We start from the raw sequence: 20,281 nt of genomic DNA, 5'->3' as shown, positions 1-20,281 counted from the left end.
GAAGCCCATCCCTCCAGTCCCCTAACTCTCCCATCGAAGCCCATCCCTCCAGTAGCCTAACTCTCCCATCGAAGCCCATCCATTCAGTCCCCGAACTCTCCCATCGAAGCCCATCCCTCCAGTAGCCTAACTCTCCCATCGAAGCCCATCCCTCCAGTACACTAACTCTCCCATCGAAGCCCATCCCTTCAGTCCCCTAACTCTCCCATCGAAGCCCATCCCTCCAGTAGCCTAACTCTCCCATCGAAGCCCATCCCTCCAGTACACTAACTCTCCCATCGAAGCCCATCCCTTCAGTCCCCTAACTCTCCCATCGAAGCCCATCCCTTCAGTCCCCTAACTCTCCCATCGAAGCCCATCCCTCCAGTCCCCTAACTCTCCCATCGAAGCCCATCCCTCCAGTACACCAACTCTCCCATCGAAACCCATCCCTCCAGTCCCCTAACTCTCCATCAAAGCCAATCTCTCCAGTCCCCTAACTCTCCCATCGAAGCCCATCCCTCCAGTACACAAACTCTCCCATCGAAGCCCATCCCTCCAGTCCCCTAACTCTCCCATCGAAGCCCACCACTCCAGTACACTAACTCTCCCATCGAAGCCCATCCCTCCAGTACCCTAACTCGCCATCGAAGCCCATCCCTCCAGCATCCTAACTCTCCATCGAGATCCATCCCTCCAGCACACTCACTCTCGAATCAAAGCCCATCCCTCCAGTCCCCTAACTCTCCCATCGAAGCCCATCCCTTCAGTCCCCTAACTCTCCCATGGAAGCCCATCCCGTCCAGTACACTAACTCTCCCATCGAAGCCCATCCCTCCAGTCCCCTAACTCTCCCATCGAAGCCCATCCCTCCAGTGCCCTAACTCTCCCATCGAAGCCCATCCCTCGAGAACACTAACTCTCCCATCGAAGCCCATTCCGTCCAGTACACTAACTCTCCCATCGAAGCCGATCCCTCCAGTCCCCTAACTCTCCCATCGAAGCCCATCCCTCCAGTCCCCCAACTCTCCCATCGAAGCCCATCCCTCCAGTACCCTAACTCTCCCATCGAAGCCCATCCCTCCAGTAGCCTAACTCTCCCATCGAAGCCCATCCCTCCAGTACACTAACTCTCCCATCGAAGCCCATGCCTTCAGTCCCCTAACTCTCCCATCGAAGCCCATCCCTCCAGTAGCCTAACTCTCCCATCGAAGCCCATCCCTCCAGTACACTAACTCTCCCATCGAAGCCCATCCCTTCAGTCCCCTAACTCTCCCATCGAAGCCCATCCCTCCAGTAGCCTAACTCTCCCATCGAAACCCATCCCTCCAGTCCCCTAACTCTCCATCAAAGCCAATCTCTCCAGTCCCCTAACTCTCCCATCGAAGCCCATCCCTCCAGTACACTAACTCTCCCATCGAAGCCCATCCCTCCAGTCCCCTAACTCTCCCATCGAAGCCCACCACTCCAGTACACTAACTCTCCCATCGAAGCCCATCCCTCCAGTACCCTAACTCGCCATCGAAGCCCATCCCTCCAGCATCCTAACTCTCCATCGAGATCCATCCCTCCAGCACACTCACTCTCGAATCAAAGCCCATCCCTCCAGTCCCCTAACTCTCCCATCGAAGCCCATCCCTCCAGTCCCCTAACTCTCCCATCGAAGCCCATCCCTCCAGTGCCCTAACTCTCCCATCGAAGCCCATCCCTCGAGAACACTAACTCTCCCATCGAAGCCCATCCCGTCCAGTACACTAACTCTCCCATCGAAGCCGATCCCTCCAGTCCCCTAACTCTCCCATCGAAGCCCATCCCTCCAGTCCCCCAACTCTCCCATCGAAGCCCATCCCTCCAGTACCCTAACTCTCCCATCGAAGCCCATCCCTCCAGTAGCCTAACTCTCCCATCGAAGCCCATCCCTCCAATACACTAACTCTCCCATCGAAGCCCATGCCTTCAGTCCCCTAACTCTCCCATCGAAGCCCATCCCTCCAGTAGCCTAACTCTCCCATCGAAGCCCATCCATTCAGTCCCCGAACTCTCCCATCGAAGCCCATCCCTCCAGTAGCCTAACTCTCCCATCGAAGCCCATCCCTCCAGTACACTAACTCTCCCATCGAAGCCCATCCCTTCAGTCCCCTAACTCTCCCATCGAAGCCCATCCCTCCAGTAGCCTAACTCTCCCATCGAAGCCCATCCCTCCAGTACACTAACTCTCCCATCGAAGCCCATCCCTCCAGTACACTAACTCTCCCATCGAAGCCCATCCCTTCAGTCCCCTAACTCTCCCATCGGAGCCCATCCCTCCAGTCCCCTAACTCTCCCATCGAAGCCCATCCCTCCAGTACACCAACTCTCCCATCGAAACCCATCCCTCCAGTCCCCTAACTCTCCATCAAAGCCAATCTCTCCAGTCCCCTAACTCTCCCATCGAAGCCCATCCCTCCAGTACACTAACTCTCCCATCGAAGCCCATCCCTCCAGTCCCCTAACTCTCCCATCGAAGCCCACCACTCCAGTACACTAACTCTCCCATCGAAGCCCATCCCTCCAGTACCCTAACTCGCCATCGAAGCCCATCCCTCCAGCATCCTAACTCTCCATCGAGATCCATCCCTCCAGCACACTCACTCTCGAATCAAAGCCCATCCCTCCAGTACCCTAACTCTCCCATCGAAGCCCATCCCTCCAGTCCATTAACTCTCCCATCGAAGCCTATCCCTCCAGTACCCTAACTCTCCCATCAAAGCCCATCCCTGCAGTACACTAACTCTCCCATCGAAGCCCATCTCTCCATTCCCCTAACTCTCCCATCGAAGCCCATCCCTCCAGTCCACTAACTCTCCCATCGAAGCCCATCCCTCCAGTACCCTAACTTCCCCCATCGAAGCTCATCCCTCCAGTCCCCTAACTCTCCCATCGAAGCCCATCCCTCCAGTCCCCTAACTTTCCCATCGAAGCCCATCCCTCCACTACCCTAACTCTCCCATCGAAGCCCATCCCTCGAGTACACTAACTCTCCCATCGAAGCCCATCCCTTCAGTCCCCTAACTCTCCCATCGAAGCCCATCCCTCCAGTACCCTAACTCTCCCATCGAAGCCGATCCCTCCAGTACCCTAACTCTCCCATCAAAGCCCATCCCTGCAGTACACTAACTCTTCCATCGAAGCCCACCCCTACATTACCCTAACTCTCCCAGCGAAGCCCATCCCTTCAGTCCCCTAACTCTCCCATCGAAGTCCATCCCTCCAGTACCCTAACTCTCCCATCGAAGCCCATCCCTCCAGTACACTAACTCTCCCATCAAAGCCAATCCCTCCAGTCCCCTAACTCTCCCATCGAAGCCCATCCCTCCAGTCCCCTAACTCTCCCATCGAAGCCCATCCCTTCAGTCCCCTAACTCTCCCATCGAAGTCCATCCCTCCAGTCCCCGAACTCTCCCATCGAAGTCCATCCCTCCAGTCCCCTAACTCTCCCATCGAAGCCCATGCCTTCAGTCCCCTAACTCTCCCATCGAAGCCCATCCCTCCAGTAGCCTAACTCTCCCATCGAAGCCCATCCCTTCAGTCCCCGAACTCTCCCATCGAAGCCCATCCCTCCAGTGCACTAACTCTCCCATCGAAGCCCATCCCTTCAGTCCCCTAACTCTCCCATCGAAGCCCATCCCTCCAGTAGCCTAACTCTCCCATCGAAGCCCATCCCTCCAGTACACTAACTCTCCCATCGAAGCCCATCCCTCCAGTACACTCACTCTCCCATCGAAGCCCATGCCTTCAGTCCCCTAACTCTCCCATCGAAGCCCATCCCTCCAGTAGCCTAACTCTCCCATCGAAGCCCATCCCTCCAGTCCCCTAACTCTCCCATCGAAGCCCATCCCTCCAGTACACCAACTCTCCCATCGAAACCCATCCCTCCAGTCCCCTAACTCTCCATCAAAGCCAATCTCTCCAGTCCCCTAACTCTCCCATCGAAGCCCATCCCTCCAGTACACTAACTCTCCCATCGAAGCCCATCCCTCCAGTCCCCTAACTCTCCCATCGAAGCCCACCACTCCAGTACACTAACTCTCCCATCGAAGCCCATCCCTCCAGTACCCTAACTCGCCATCGAAGCCCATCCCTCCAGCATCCTAACTCTCCATCGAGATCCATCCCTCCAGCACACTCACTCTCGAATCAAAGCCCATCCCTCCAGTACCCTAACTCTCCCATCGAAGCCCATCCCTCCAGTCCATTAACTCTCCCATCGAAGCCTATCCCTCCAGTACCCTAACTCTCCCATCAAAGCCCATCCCTGCAGTACACTAACTCTCCCATCGAAGCCCATCTCTCCATTCCCCTAACTCTCCCATCGAAGCCCATCCCTCCAGTCCACTAACTCTCCCATCGAAGCCCATCCCTCCAGTACCCTAACTTCCCCCATCGAAGCTCATCCCTCCAGTCCCCTAACTCTCCCATCGAAGCCCATCCCTCCAGTCCCCTAACTTTCCCATCGAAGCCCATCCCTTCAGTCCCCTAACTCTCCCATCGAAGCCCATCCCTCCAGTACCCTAACTCTCCCATCGAAGCCGATCCCTCCAGTACCCTAACTCTCCCATCAAAGCCCATCCCTGCAGTACACTAGCTCTTCCATCGAAGCCCACCCCTACATTACCCTAACTCTCCCATCGAAGCCCATCCCTTCAGTCCCCTAACTCTCCCATCGAAGTCCATCCCTCCAGTACCCTAACTCTCCCATCGAAGCCCATCCCTCCAGTACACTAACTCTCCCATCAAAGCCCATCCCTCCAGTCCCCTAACTCTCCCATCGAAGCCCATCCCTTCAGTCCCCTAACTCTCCCATCGAAGCCCATCCCTCCAGTACACTAACTCTCCCATCGAAGCCCATCCCTTCAGTCCCCTAACTCTCCCATCGAAGCCCATCCCTCCAGTAGCCTAACTCTCCCATCGATGCCCATCCCTCCAGTCCCCTAACTCTCCCATCGAAGCCCATCCCTCCAGTACACTAACTCTCCCATCGAAGCCCATGCCTTCAGTCCCCTAACTCTCCCATCGAAGCCCATCCCTCCAGTAGCCTAACTCTCCCATCGAAGCCCATCCCTTCAGTCCCCGAACTCTCCCATCGAAGCCCATCCCTCCAGTACCCTAACTTCCCCCATCGAAGCTCATCCCTCCAGTCCCCTAACTCTCCCATCGAAGCCCATCCCTCCAGTCCCCTAACTTTCCCATCGAAGCCCATCCCTCCAGTACCCTAACTCTCCCATCGAAGCCCATCCCTCGAGTACACTAACTCTCCCATCGAAGCCCATCCCTTCAGTCCCCTAACTCTCCCATCGAAGCCCATCCCTCCAGTACCCTAACTCTCCCATCGAAGCCGATCCCTCCAGTACCCTAACTCTCCCATCAAAGCCCATCCCTGCAGTACACTAACTCTTCCATCGAAGCCCACCCCTACATTACCCTAACTCTCCCATCGAAGCCCATCCCTTCAGTCCCCTAACTCTCCCATCGAAGTCCATCCCTCCAGTACCCTAACTCTCCCATCGAAGCCCATCCCTCCAGTACACTAACTCTCCCATCAAAGCCCATCCCTCCAGTCCCCTAACTCTCCCATCGAAGCCCATCCCTCCAGTCCCCTAACTCTCCCATCGAAGCCCATCCCTTCAGTCCCCTAACTCTCCCATCGAAGTCCATCCCTCCAGTCCCCGAACTCTCCCATCGAAGTCCATCCCTCCAGTCCCCTAACTCTCCCATCGAAGCCCATGCCTTCAGTCCCCTAACTCTCCCATCGAAGCCCATCCCTCCAGTAGCCTAACTCTCCCATCGAAGCCCATCCCTTCAGTCCCCGAACTCTCCCATCGAAGCCCATCCCTCCAGTACACTAACTCTCCCATCGAAGCCCATCCCTTCAGACCCCTAACTCTCCCATCGAAGCCCATCCCTCCAGTAGCCTAACTCTCCCATCGAAGCCCATCCCTCCAGTCCCCTAACCCTCCCATCGAAGCCCATACCTCCAGTACACTCACTCTCCCATCGAAGCCCATGCCTTCAGTCCCCTAACTCTCCCATCGAAGCCCATCCCTCCAGTAGCCTAACTCTCCCATCGAAGCCCATCCCTTCAGTCCCCGAACTCTCCCATCGATGCCCATCCCTCCAGTAGCCTAACGCTCCCATCGAAGCCCATCCCTCCAGTACACTAACTCTCCCATCGAAGCCCATCCCTTCAGTCCCCTAACTCTCCCATCGAAGCCCATCCCTCCAGTAGCCCAACTCTCCCATCGAAGCCCATCCCTCCAGTCCCCTAACTCTCCCATCGAAGCCCATCCCTCCAGTACACTAACTCTCCCATCGAAGCCCATCCCTTCAGTCCCCTAACTCTCCCATCGAAGCCCATCCCTCCAGTACACTAACTCTCCCATCGAAGCCCATCCCTTCAGTCCCCTAACTCTCCCATCGAAGCCCATCCCTCCAGTAGCCTAACTCTCCCATCGATGCCCATCCCTCCAGTCCCCTAACTCTCCCATCGAAGCCCATCCCTCCAGTACACTAACTCTCCCATCGAAGCCCATGCCTTCAGTCCCCTAACTCTCCCATCGAAGCCCATCCCTCCAGTAGCCTAACTCTCCCATCGAAGCCCATCCCTTCAGTCCCCGAACTCTCCCATCGAAGCCCATCCCTCCAGTAGCCTAACTCTCCCATCGAAGCCCATCCCTCCAGTACACTAACTCTCCCATCGAAGCCCATCCCTTCAGTCCCCTAACTCTCCCATCGAAGCCCATCCCTCCAGTAGCCTAACTCTCCCATCGAAGCCCATCCCTCCAGTCCCCTAACCCTCCCATCGAAGCCCATCCCTCCAGTACACTAACTCTCCCATCGAAGCCCATCCCTTCAGTCCCCTAACTCTCCCATCGAAGCCCATCCCTCCAGTCCCCTAACTCTCCCATCGAAGCCCATCCCTCCAGGACACTAACTCTCCCATCGAAACCCATCCCTCCAGTCCCCTAACTCTCCATCACAGCCAATCTCTCCAGTCCCCTAACTCTCCCATCGAAGCCCATCCCTCCAGTACACTAACTCTCCCATCGAAGCCCATCCCTCCAGTCCCCTAACTCTCCCATCGAAGCCCACCACTCCAGTACACTAACTCTCCCATCGAAGCCCATCCCTCCAGTCCCCTAACTCTACATCGAAGCCCATCCCTCCAGTACCCTAACTCGCCATCGAAGCCCATCCCTCCAGTATCCTAACTCTCCATCGAGACCCATCCCTCCAGCACACTCACTCTCTAATCAAAGCTCATCCCTCCAGTACCCTAACTCTCCCATCGAAGCCCATCCCTCCAGTCCATTAACTCTCCCATCGAAGCCTATCCCTCCAGTACCCTAACTCTCCCATCAAAGCCCATCCCTTCAGTCCCCGAACTCTCCCATCGAAGCCCATCCCTCCAGTCGCCTAACTCTCCCATCGAAGCCCATCCCTCCAGTACACTAACTCTCCCATCGAAGCCCATCCCTTCAGTACCCTAACTCTCCCATCGAAGCCCACCCTCCAGTCCCCTAACTTTCCCATCGAAGCCCATCCCTCCAGTACCCTAACTCTCCCATCGAAGCCCATCCCTCCAGTAGCCTAACTCTCCCATCGAAGCCCATCCCTCCAGTACACTAACTCTCCCATCGAAGCCCATGCCTTCAGTCCCCTAACTCTCCCATCGAAGCCCATCCCTCCAGTAGCCTAACTCTCCCATCGAAGCCCATCCCTTCAGTCCCCGAACTCTCCCATCGAAGCCCATCCCTCCAGTAGCCTAACTCTCCCATCGAAGCCCATCCCTCCAGTACACTAACTCTCCCATCGAAGCCCATCCCTTCAGTCCCCTAACTCTCCCATCGAAGCCCATCCCTCCAGTCCCCTAACTCTCCCATCGAAGCCCATCCCTCCAGGACACTAACTCTCCCATCGAAACCCATCCCTCCAGTCCCCTAACTCTCCCATCGAAGCCCATCCCTCCAGGACACTAACTCTCCCATCGAAACCCATCCCTCCAGTCCCCTAACTCTCCATCAAAGCCAATCTCTCCAGTCCCCTAACTCTCCCATCGAAGCCCATCCCTCCAGTACACTAACTCTCCCATCGAAGCCCATCCCTCCAGTCCCCTAACTCTCCCATCGAAGCCCACCACTCCAGTACACTAACTCTCCCATCGAAGCCCATCCCTCCAGTCCCCTAACTCTACATCGAAGCCCATCCCTCCAGTACCCTAACTCGCCATCGAAGCCCATCCCTCCAGTATCCTAACTCTCCATCGAGACCCATCCCTCCAGCACACTCACTCTCTAATCAAAGCTCATCCCTCCAGTACCCTAACTCTCCCATCGAAGCCTATCCCTCCAGTACCCTAACTCTCCCATCAAAGCCCATCCCTGCAGTAAACTAACTCTCCCATCGAAGCCCATCTCTCCATTCCTCTAACTCTCCCATCGAAGCCCACCCCTCCAGTCCCCTAACTCTCCCATCGAAGCCCATCCCTCCAGTCCCCTAACTCTCCCATCGAAGCCCATCCCTCCAGTACCCTAACTCTCCCATCGAAGCCCATCCCTCCAGTCCCCTAACTCTCCCATCGAAGCCCATGCCTTCAGTCCCCTAACTCTCCCATCGAAGCCCATCCCTCCAGTAGCCTAACTCTCCCATCATAGCCCATCCCTCCAGTCCCATAACTCTCCCATCGAAGCCCATCCCTCCAGTCCCCTAACTCTCCCATCGAAGCCCATCCCTCCAGTCCCCTAACCCTCCCATCGAAACCCATCCCTCCAGTCCCCTAACTCTCCCATCGAAGCCCATCCCTCCAGTCCCCTAACTCTCCCATCGAAGCCCATCCCTCCAGTACCCTAACTCTCCCATCGAAGCCGATTCCTCCAGTACCCTAACTCTCCCATCGAAGCCCATCCCTCCAGTTCCCTAACCCTCCCATCGAAGCCCATTCCCTCCAGTACACTAACTCTCCCATCGAAGTCGATCCCTCCAGTCCCCTAACTCTCCCATCGAAGGCCATCCCTCCAGTAGACTAACTCTCCCATCGAAGCCCATCGCCTTCAGTCCCCGAACTCTCCCATCGAAGCCCATTCCCTCCAGTACACTGACTCTCCCATCGAAGCCCATCCCTCCAGTCCCGTAACTCTCCCATCGAAGCCCATCCCTCCAGTCCCCTAACTCTCCCATCGAAGCCCATCCCTCCAGTAGCGTAAACTTCCCATCGAAGCCCATCCCTCCAGTCCCGTAACTCTCCAATCGAAGCCCATCTCTCCAGTACCCTAACTCTCCCATTAGAGCCCATCCCTCCAGTCCCGAAACTCTCCCATCGAAGCCCATGCCTTCAGTCCCCTAACTCTCCCATCGAAGCCCATCCCTCCAGTAGCCTAACTCTCCCATCATAGCCCATCCCTCCAGTCCCATAACTCTCCCATCGAAGCCCATTCCCTCCAGTCCCTTAACTCTCCCATCGAAGCCCATCCCTCCAGTACACTGACTCTCCATCGAAGCCCACCCCTCCAGTACCCTAACTCTCCCATCGAAACCCATCCCTCCACTCCCCTAACTCTACCATCGAGGCCCATCCCTCCAGTACCCTAACTCTCCCATCGAAGCCCATCCCTCCAGTCCCCTAACTCTCCCATCGAAGCCCATCTCTCCAGTAGCCTAACTCTCCCATCGAAGCCCATCCCTCCAGCACACTAACTCTCCCATCGAAGCCCATCCCTCCAGTCCCCTAACTCTCCCATCGAAGCCCATCCCTCCAGTACCCGAACTCTCCCAACGAAGCCCATCCCTTCAGTCCACTAACTCTCCCATCGAAGCCCATCCCTCCAGTCCCGTAACTCTCCCATCGAAGCACATCCCTTCAGTCCCCTAACTCTCCATCGAAGCCCATCCCTCCAGTCCCCTAACTCTCCATCGAAGCCCATCCCTCCAGTACCCTAACTCTCCCATCGAAGCCCATTCCCTCCAGTCCCCTAACTCTCCCATCGAAGCCCATCCCTCCAGTCCCCTAACTCTCCCATCGAAGCCCATCCCTCCAGTACACTAACTCTCCCATCGAAGCCCATCCCTTCAGTCCCCTAACTCTCCCATCGAAGCCCATCCCTCCAGTAGCCTAACTCTCCCATCGATGCCCATCCCTCCAGTCCCCTAACTCTCCCATCGAAGCCCATCCCTCCAGTAGCCTAACTCTCCCATCGAAGCCCATCCCTCCAGTCCCCTAACTCTCCCATCGAAGCCCATCCCTCCAGTACACTAACTCTCCCATAGAAGCCCATCCCTTCAGTCCTCTAACTCTCCCATCGAAGCCCATCCCTCCAGTCCCCTAACTCTCCCATCGAAGCCCATCCCTCCAGGACACTAACTCTCCCATCGAAACCCATCCCTCCCGTCCCCTAACTCTCCATCAAAGCCAATCTCTCCAGTCCCCTAACTCTCCCATCGAAGCCCATCCCTCCAGTACACTAACTCTCCCATCGAAGCCCATCCCTCCAGTCCCCTAACTCTCCCATCGAAGCCCACCACTCCAGTACACTAACTCTCCCATCGAAGCCCATCCCTCCAGTCCCCTAACTCTACATCGAAGCCCATCCCTCCAGTACCCTAACTCGCCATCGAAGCCCATCCCTCCAGTATCCTAACTCTCCATCGAGACCCATCCCTCCAGCACACTCACTCTCTAATCAAAGCTCATCCCTCCAGTACCCTAACTCTCCCATCGAAGCCCATCCCTCCAGTCCATTAACTCTCCCATCGAAGCCTATCCCTCCAGTACCCTAACTCTCCCATCAAAGCCCATCCCTTCAGTCCCCGAACTCTCCCATCGAAGCCCATCCCTCCAGTAGCCTAACTCTCCCATCGAAGCCCATCCCTCCAGTACACTAACTCTCCCATCGAAGCCCATCCCTTCAGTACCCTAACTCTCCCATCGAAGCCCACCCTCCAGTCCCCTAACTTTCCCATCGAAGCCCATCCCTCCAGTACCCTAACTCTCCCATCGAAGCCCATCCCTCCAGTAGCCTAACTCTCCCATCGAAGCCCATCCCTCCAGTACACTAACTCTCCCATCGAAGCCCATGCCTTCAGTCCCCTAACTCTCCCATCGAAGCCCATCCCTCCAGTAGCCTAACTCTCTCATCGAAGCCCATCCCTCCAGTCCCCTAACTCTCCCATCGAAGCCCATCCCTCCAGTACACCAACTCTCCCATCGAAGCCCATCCCTTCAGTCCCCTAACTCTCCCATCGAAGCCCATCCCTCCAGTCCCCTAACTCTCCCATCGAAGCCCATCCCTCCAGGACACTAACTCTCCCATCGAAACCCATCCCTCCAGTCCCCTAACTCTCCATCAAAGCCAATCTCTCCAGTCCCCTAACTCTCCCATCGAAGCCCATCCCTCCAGTACACTAACTCTCCCATCGAAGCCCATCCCTCCAGTCCCCTAACTCTCCCATCGAAGCCCACCACTCCAGTACACTAACTCTCCCATCGAAGCCCATCCCTCCAGTCCCCTAACTCTACATCGAAGCCCATCCCTCCAGTACCCTAACTCGCCATCGAAGCCCATCCCTCCAGTATCCTAACTCTCCATCGAGACCCATCCCTCCAGCACACTCACTCTCTAATCAAAGCTCATCCCTCCAGTACCCTAACTCTCCCATCGAAGCCTATCCCTCCAGTACCCTAACTCTCCCATCAAAGCCCATCCCTGCAGTAAACTAACTCTCCCATCGAAGCCCATCTCTCCATTCCTCTAACTCTCCCATCGAAGCCCACCCCTCCAGTCCCCTAACTCTCCCATCGAAGCCCATCCCTCCAGTCCCCTAACTCTCCCATCGAAGCCCATCCCTCCAGTACCCTAACTCTCCCATCGAAGCCCATCCCTCCAGTCCCCTAACTCTCCCATCGAAGCCCATGCCTTCAGTCCCCTAACTCTCCCATCGAAGCCCATCCCTCCAGTAGCCTAACTCTCCCATCATAGCCCATCCCTCCAGTCCCATAACTCTCCCATCGAAGCCCATCCCTCCAGTCCCCTAACTCTCCCATCGAAGCCCATCCCTCCAGTCCCCTAACCCTCCCATCGAAACCCATCCCTCCAGTCCCCTAACTCTCCCATCGAAGCCCATCCCTCCAGTCCCCTAACTCTCCCATCGAAGCCCATCCCTCCAGTACCCTAACTCTCCCATCGAAGCCGATTCCTCCAGTACCCTAACTCTCCCATCGAAGCCCATCCCTCCAGTTCCCTAACCCTCCCATCGAAGCCCATTCCCTCCAGTACACTAACTCTCCCATCGAAGTCGATCCCTCCAGTCCCCTAACTCTCCCATCGAAGGCCATCCCTCCAGTAGACTAACACTCCCATCGAAGCCCATCCCTTCAGTCCCCGAACTCTCCAATCGAAGCCCATTCCCTCCAGTACACTGACTCTCCCATCGAAGCCCATCCCTCCAGTCCCGTAACTCTCCCATCGAAGCCCATCCCTCCAGTCCCCTAACTCTCCCATCGAAGCCCATCCCTCCAGTAGCGTAAACTTCCCATCGAAGCCCATCCCTCCAGTCCCGTAACTCTCCCATCGAAGCCCATCTCTCCAGTACCCTAACTCTCCCATTAGAGCCCATCCCTCCAGTCCCGAAACTCTTCCATCGAAGCCCATGCCTTCAGTCCCCTAACTCTCCCATCGAAGCCCATCCCTCCAGTAGCCTAACTCTCCCATCATAGCCCATCCCTCCAGTCCCATAACTCTCCCATCGAAGCCCATTCCCTCCAGTCCCTTAACTCTCCCATCGAAGCCCATCCCTCCAGTACACTGACTCTCCATCGAAGCCCACCCCTCCAGTACCCTAACTCTCCCATCGAAACCCATCCCTCCACTCCCCTAACTCTACCATCGAGGCCCATCCCTCCAGTACCCTAACTCTCCCATCGAAGCCCATCCCTCCAGTCCCCTAACTCTCCCATCGAAGCCCATCTCTCCAGCAGCCTAACTCTCCCATCGAAGCCCATCCCTCCAGTACACTAACTCTCCCATCGAAGCCCATCCCTCCAGTCCCCTAACTCTCCCATCGAAGCCCATCCCTCCAGTACCCGAACTCTCCCAACGAAGCCCATCCCTTCAGTCCACTAACTCTCCCATCGAAGCCCATCCCTCCAGTCCCGTAACTCTCCCATCGAAGCACATCCCTTCAGTCCCCTAACTCTCCATCGAAGCCCATCCCTCCAGTCCCCTAACTCTCCATCGAAGCCCATCCCTCCAGTCCCCGAACTCTCCCATCGAAGCCCATCCCTCCAGTACCCTAACTCTCCCATCGAAGCCCATTCCCTCCAGTCCCCAACTCTCCCATCGAAGCCCATCCCTCCAGTCCCCAACTCTCCCATCGAAGCCCATCCCTCCAGTCCCCTAACTCTCCCATTGAAGCCCATCCCTCCAGTCCCCTAACTCTCCCATCGAAGCCCATCCCTCCAGTCCCCTAACTCTCCATCGAAGCCCATCCCTCCAGTCCCCGAACTCTCCCATCGAAGCCCATCCCTCCAGTACCCTAACTCTCCTATCGAAGCACATGAGTAACCATGAAATAATATTATGGGTTTCCCTGATTATTCCCAGTTATTGCTGTATACACCTCGTTGAGGTTCCCCGTTGACCTTTTCTGCTGATGGTAGAGTTGGAATCTCCCTCATCTTTCCTCATAGATAATTTGGTTATATTTGGCACCTTGCTGTCCTTCGAATAGTTGGATTGGTTTTCTGTGGCCTGGTGAGCTACTGCGTGAGGTCTGACCAATGCATTGTAACGCTGCAGCATAAGCCCCTGTATCCTTGTGTTCTACTCTTCTTACTGTAGGTCCATGCTGTTTACGACCTTTTTTATCTGCTTCGCAGTAGAAATAACGGTGAGGCTTACAGTGTTCAGCGTTATCATCGTGTAAATTAGACAGCAACTTCCAGCGTCCGCACATGTGCAGTTAAATGCGGGAATCGGAACGTTGCTGTCCGAGGGGAAGGGGCAGTGTCGAGCACCCGTAGAGACTCAGGTGAGTTACGTGTGGGGAGGTAGTCTGTGTGGTGAGGAATAGCTTGCTCATCTTACACTCCGAGCCAGTGCGAGCCAATAGGTTGACCAGTAAAAACTAGGTTAGCCCACTGTGTGGGACAGTGTGGCGTGCGTTATCATTTCTTTAAAGGGGCGCTTTGGAGATAAATTAAGTTAGTTTTGATTTTAAGGGTACTTCTGTACATTACTTGTTGTCTGTAAAGTAACTTGTATCTGGGAATTAACCTCAGGCAACTCTGTTGCACGCCCGAGGTACCTCTCTTCTCCCGTCTGCCGAGGAGGGTCGAGATGTAGAGGACAAATATACAATCAAAAGAGGAAGCCACTTGTGTGTTTTGGGTCTTACAGTGCATTAATGCAGAAGTAATTTGCCGAGAAACTTCACACTGAGACTGAAGGTGTAATCCAGTCAATATCACATCGCTACGTCTAGTCTCAGTGACAGAACCTGTACATCCTTCAAACCTCTTGTGCATCGCAGTCCCATCTCAGGCATGTTTAATGCAGTTACGCGCCAGCAGCCCACTGACATTTAATGGACAAACACTTTAACGCAGTGGTGTGACAAGCCCCTGTCCATTATTTTACAGAACACCACTTTAATTTCCCGTGTTAACATAGCGCAGAGGGACGCGGAGTGGTCTGGTTCAGTGTGCTTGTCGGCAGTCATCTCTGAGCCAGTGGGCGAGAGGAACCAGTTCCCGTGTGCGGTCGAGAGGACAGCCGGAGTCTCGATTGGTGCCGTACCTTCACCGACAGATTGCAGGAAAGGCGATGGCGGGAATTTGCTTGGAGCTGGTCGCGGGAACGGCGCCAAGGAGATTCCCGGCCCGACACACTGCACTGATACGCGAGTGCTGGGCCAGCAAAGGCGCGTTTGATTCTGCACTCTCACCTCTTCTGCTTGTACGTCAGCATGGCCTCCGATATCGGGAGCTGATGGGACATGTTGGCTCCGGACACGTACTGCAGGATCCGGCTGATGATGTCAAACGTTTCTGCAGAGAGTAGCAGGGTGTGAGAGACACGCATTGTATCTGTGAACGGTATCTACGGGTTCTTTACACTGCCCTGGCACTGAGTTTGACACTGCCCTGGGAGGACAGAAGCATCAACATTATAGTGTCCTCGAACAGGCCAACATCCCCAGCAGTGAAGCACTGACCACACGTGACCAGCTCCGCTGGGCAGGCCACATTGTCCGCATGTCCCCAGACACGAGACTCCTAAAGCAAGCGCTCTACTTGGAACTCCTACACGGCAAAGGAGCCTCAAAGCGTCCTTGATATAATGCAACATCCCCACCGACACCTGGGAGTCCCTGGCCAAAGACCGCCCTAAGTGGAGGAAGTGCATCCGGGAGGGCGCTGAGCACCTCGAGTCTCGTCACCGAGAGCATACAGAAATCAAGCGCAGGCAGCGGAAGGAGCGTGCGGCAAACCAGTCCCACCCTCCCCTTCCCTCAACCACTGTCTGTCCCACCTGTGACAGAGACTGTAATTCCCGTATTAGACTGTACAGTCACCTGAGAACTCACTTTTAGAGGGACTACCTATGATGATGATGACTGTGCTCTACACTGCCCTGGCACCGGGCACTACATGGTGTAACCCTCAGTACTGCCCCTCCGACAGTGCGGCACTCCCTCAGTACTGTCCCTCCGACAGTGCGGCACTCCCTCAGTACTGCCTCTCTGACAGTGCAGCACTCCCTCAGTACTGCCCCTCCGACAGTGCGGCGCTCCCTCAGTACTGTCCCTCCGACAGTGCAGCACTCCCTCAGTACTGCCCCTCCGACAGTGCGGCGCTCCCTCAGTACTGTCCCTGCAACAGTGCGGCACTCCCTCAGTACTGCCTCTCCGACAGTGCGGCACTCCCTCAGTACTGCCCCTCCGACAGTGCGGCACTCCCTCAGTACTGCCCCTCCGACAGTGCAGCACTCCCTCAGTACTGCCTCTCCAACAGTGCGGCACTCCCTCAGTACTGCCCCTCCGACAGTACCGCCCCTCCGACAGTGCAGCACTCCCTCAGCACTGCCTCAGTACTGCCCCTCCGACAGTACTGCCTCTCCGACAGTGCAGCACTCCCTCAGTACTGCACCTCCGACAGTGCAGCACTCCCTCAGTACTGCCCCTCCGACAGTGCAGCACTCTCTCAGTACTGCTCCTGCGACAGTGCGGCACTCCCTCAGTACCGCCCCTCCGACAGTACAGCACTCCCTCAGTACTGCACCTCCGACAGTACTGCCTCTCCGACAGTGCAGCACTCCCTCAGTACTGCCCCTCCGACAGTGCAGCACTCCCTCAGTACTGCACCTCCGACAGTGCAGCACTGCCTCAGTACTGCCCCTCCGACAGTGCAGCACTCCCTCAGTCCTGCCCCTCCGACAGTGCAGCACTGCCTCAGTACTGCCCCTCCGACAGTACTGCCTCTCCGACAGTGCAGCACTCCCTCAGTACTGCCCCTCCGACAGTGCAGCACTGCCTCAGTACTGCCCCTCCGTCAGTACTGCCCCTCCGACAGTGCAGCACTCCCTCAGTACTGCCCCTCCGACAGTGCAGCACTCCCTCAGTACTGCCCCTCCGACAGTGCGGCACTCCCTCAGTACTGCCCCTCCGACAGTGCGGCACTCTCTCAGTACTGCCCCTCCGTCAGTACAGCACTCCCTCAGTACTGCCCCTCCGACAGTACAGCGCTCCCCCAGTACTGCTCCTGCGACAGTGCAGCACTCCCTCAGTTCTGCCCCTCCAACAGTGTGGCACTCCCTCAGTACTGCCCCTCCGACAGTGCAGCACTCCCTCAGTACTGCCCCTCCGACAGTGCAGCACTCCCTCAGTACTGCCCCTGCGACAGTGCAGCACTCCCTCAGTACTGCCCCTCCGACAGTACTGCCCCTCTGACAGTGCAGCACTCCCTCAGTACTGCCCCTGCGACAGTGCAGCACTCCCTCAGTACTGCACCTCCGACAGTGCAGCACTCCCTCAGTACTGCCCCTCCGACAGTGCGGCACTCCCTCAGTACTGCACTAAGTGAGAGCCTACATGCTTAGATTCTCTGTGGTTTGAATACAAATTGTTGACTCAGGGCAAGAATGGGCCGAGCAGCCCAGCGCATTTTCCTGGTCAGAATGGGCCCCGACTGCTGAGCCGATGACTGAGGGAAGCAGACCCTGATAGCAGCACATCCATGTACAAGAGCTGAAGGAGCTCCTCTCCTCGTGACAATCCGCAGTCTGCTCTCTGTCCGTTACCTGTGGTGGGTGGCTCTGTCTTGCTGAAGAGGTCCCTCCATGCAGAGTCCATGAAGGTGCTGTTGTACTTGTTGTCAACCGATGCCAAGTACTTAGCCAGAGGATGGGAGCCTGAGGGGGGCAGAAATGAGAATCACTGAGTCTCGGCAGGAGGGCTGGCTAACACGGCTCTGTGCCAACGTGCTGAAACCCTCAGAATTCAAACTGATTTCACTACAAAAGGTGATGCATAATCAGTAATTCACTCCCTCTCCCGCTCAGGCACTTCCATCAGAACTAGTCCACTGAACCTTTGTTGCACTCCCTCTAAGGCAAGCTCAAGACTGTACACAGTACTCCAGGTGCGGTCTCGCCAAGGCCCTTAGGAATTCACGGCACCCTTACTAATGGGGCAATACTAGAATTTATTGTTAGAATGGTGAGTTCAGGCCATTTCTCCCCTTTTAGGAGGCCAGTTGACCTTGCCTCACTGGGAAAGCAGGAACCCCCAGCACAGGGAGACCTTGTTCCCTTCACACCACCCCCCCCGCTCTGTGTCACTGACCTTGTCAGGCTAGGATGAGGGCTCTGCCTCTTATAGGCCCCAGTGGGTAATCCCAGATAATGATAGGACACGATGTCTCGAAACTAATTTGGCAACAGGATGGGCACCAAAATGTACCATTCGAAAGGAGATACAAGATACACAAAGAATTGGGAGGGACAGATAACACTAGCTAGAAATAAGTGGGGTCAGACTAAGAGAATATAAGAAGGTCTAAGATAGGTTTACAGTGCATGTGTGTAAATAAGGTTGGTGAGCTGCAGGCACAAATAGCCACCTGGGAATATGATAATGGAAACCTGGCTCAAAGGGCAGGATTAGGTACTAAATATTCCGGGATATAAGGTGTTGAGGAAAGTTCGGGAAGGAAGGAAAGGAAGTTGGGTGGCAGTATTGACTAAGGAGAATATTACAGTGTTGGAGAGAGAGGATGTTCCAGAGGGGTCAAGGACAGAATCTATTTAGTTAGAGTTGAGAAACAATAGAGGTACCATTACACCACTAGGTCTATTCTATAGGCCACCAAGTAGTGGGAAGGATGTAGAGGAACAAATTATCAGTGAAATTACAGAAAACTAGAGAGCAGTGATAATGGCGGACTTCAATTATCATAATATAGACTGGGATAGTAATAATATAAAGGGCAGAGCGGGGGAAGAATTTCTGGTGTCTTCAGGAGAACTTTCTTGATCAGTACGTTTCCGGCCCGACGAGGGAGGAGGCATTGGTGGATCTGGTTCTGGGGGATGAGGTGGGTCAGGGGGAGCAAGTGTCAGTTGGGGAGCATTTAGGGAACAGTGATCATAGTATCATGAGGTTTAGATTAGCTATGGAAAAGGACAGGGAGCAATCTACAGTAAAAATACTTAATTGGAGAAGGGTGAATTTCAGTGGGTTGAGAACAGATCTGGTGCAGGTAAACTGGAATCAAAGATTGGCAGGCAAAACTGTAACGGAACAATGGGCTGCCTTTAAAGAGGAGATGGTTGGGGTACAGTCGAGGTACATTCCCACGAGGGCCAGCCAAAGCCAGGGCTACCTGGATGATGAAAGAAATAGAGAGTAAGATGAAGCAGAAAAAGGGGGTTTATGACAGATGACAGGTTGAGAAAACAAGTGAGAATCAGGCTGAATATAGAAAGTTCAGAGGGGAAGTGAAAAAGGAAATAAGAGGGGAAACTAGACTGGCAGCTAAAATAAAATGCTAGAATCTATTATTTACGACGTGGTAACAGGGCACAAAATAATAGGAGTGGGCAGAGTCAACAGAGGTTTATGAAAGGGAAATCATGTTTGACAAATCTGTTAGTTTTCTGAGGTTGTAACGAGCAGAATAGATAAGGGGAACCAGTGGATGTGGTGTATTTGGATTTTCAGAAGGCATTCGATAAGGTGCCACACAAGAGGTTTTTGAACTAAATTAGGGCTCATGGGATTGTGGGTAATATACCAGTATGGATTGAGAATTGGTTAATGGACAGAAAACAGAGAGTAGGAATAAACGGGTCATTTTCGGGTTGGCAGACTGTAACTAGTGGGGTACCGCAAGGATCAGTGCTGGGGCCCCAGCTATTCACAATCTATATCAATGATTGGGATGAGGGGACTGAGTGTAATATATCCAAGTTTCTGATGATACAAAGCTCGGTGGGAATGTAAGTTGTGAGGAGGATGCAAAGAGGCTTCAAGGGGATAGAGACAGGCTGAGTGAGTGGGCAAGAACATGGCAAATGGAATATAATGTGGAGAAATGTGAAGTTATCCACTTTGGTAGGGAAAATAGAAAAGCAGAGTATTGTTTAAATGCTGATAGATTGTGAAATGTTGGTGTTCAGAGGGACCTGGGTGTCCTTGTACACAAATCACTGAAAGTTAACCTGCAGGTACAGCAAGTGATTAAAGCAAATGGTACGTTGGCCTTTATTACAAGAGGATTTGAGTATAAGAGTAAAGACGTCTTACTGAAATTATATAGGGCCCTGGTGAGACCACACCTGGAGTACTGCGTGCACAGTTTTGGTTTCTATATTTACGAAAGGATATACTTGCCTTGGAGGCAGTTCAGAGAAGGTTCACTCGGTTGATTCGGGAGATGAGGGGGTTGACTTATGAGGAAAGGTTGAGGAGGTTGAGCCTCTACTCATAGGAATTCAGAAGAATGAGAGGTGATCTTATCGAAGTGTATAAGATTATGAGGGGGCTCGACAAGGTGGATGCAGAGAGGATGTTTCCACTGATAGGGGAGACTAGAACTAGAGGACACGGTCTTAGAATAAGGGGCCGCCCATTTAAAACTGAGATGAGGAGAAATTTCTTCTCTCAGAGGGTTGTAAATCTGTGGAATTCACTGCCTCAGAGAGCTGTGGAAGCTGGGACATTGAATAAATTTAAGACAGAGATAGACAGTTTCTTAACCGATAAGGGAATAAGG

The 20,281-nt window shown here is 54.7% G+C and overlaps 1 protein-coding gene across 1 annotated transcript in view; it reads right to left on the bottom strand.

Moving 5' to 3' along the window:
- The window catches only part of LOC139252633 (phosphofurin acidic cluster sorting protein 2-like), a 469,430-nt gene that overhangs the window by 334,793 nt on the left and 114,356 nt on the right, over window positions 1-20,281 (bottom strand). Inside the window, exons 13-14 of the mRNA XM_070873440.1 lie at window positions 17,307-17,417; window positions 14,953-15,055 (exon numbers count right to left, since the gene is read on the bottom strand). Coding sequence (XP_070729541.1) covers window positions 14,953-15,055; window positions 17,307-17,417 — 214 coding nt within the window. The remainder of the gene's footprint in view (window positions 1-14,952; window positions 15,056-17,306; window positions 17,418-20,281) is intronic.

This window comes from Pristiophorus japonicus, unplaced genomic scaffold (assembly GCF_044704955.1).
Source record: "Pristiophorus japonicus isolate sPriJap1 unplaced genomic scaffold, sPriJap1.hap1 HAP1_SCAFFOLD_471, whole genome shotgun sequence".
Lineage (NCBI taxonomy): Eukaryota > Metazoa > Chordata > Chondrichthyes > Pristiophoridae > Pristiophorus > Pristiophorus japonicus.
The sequence above is the reverse complement of the archived record's forward strand: the minus strand, read 5'-3'. Positions and strand labels throughout refer to the sequence as shown.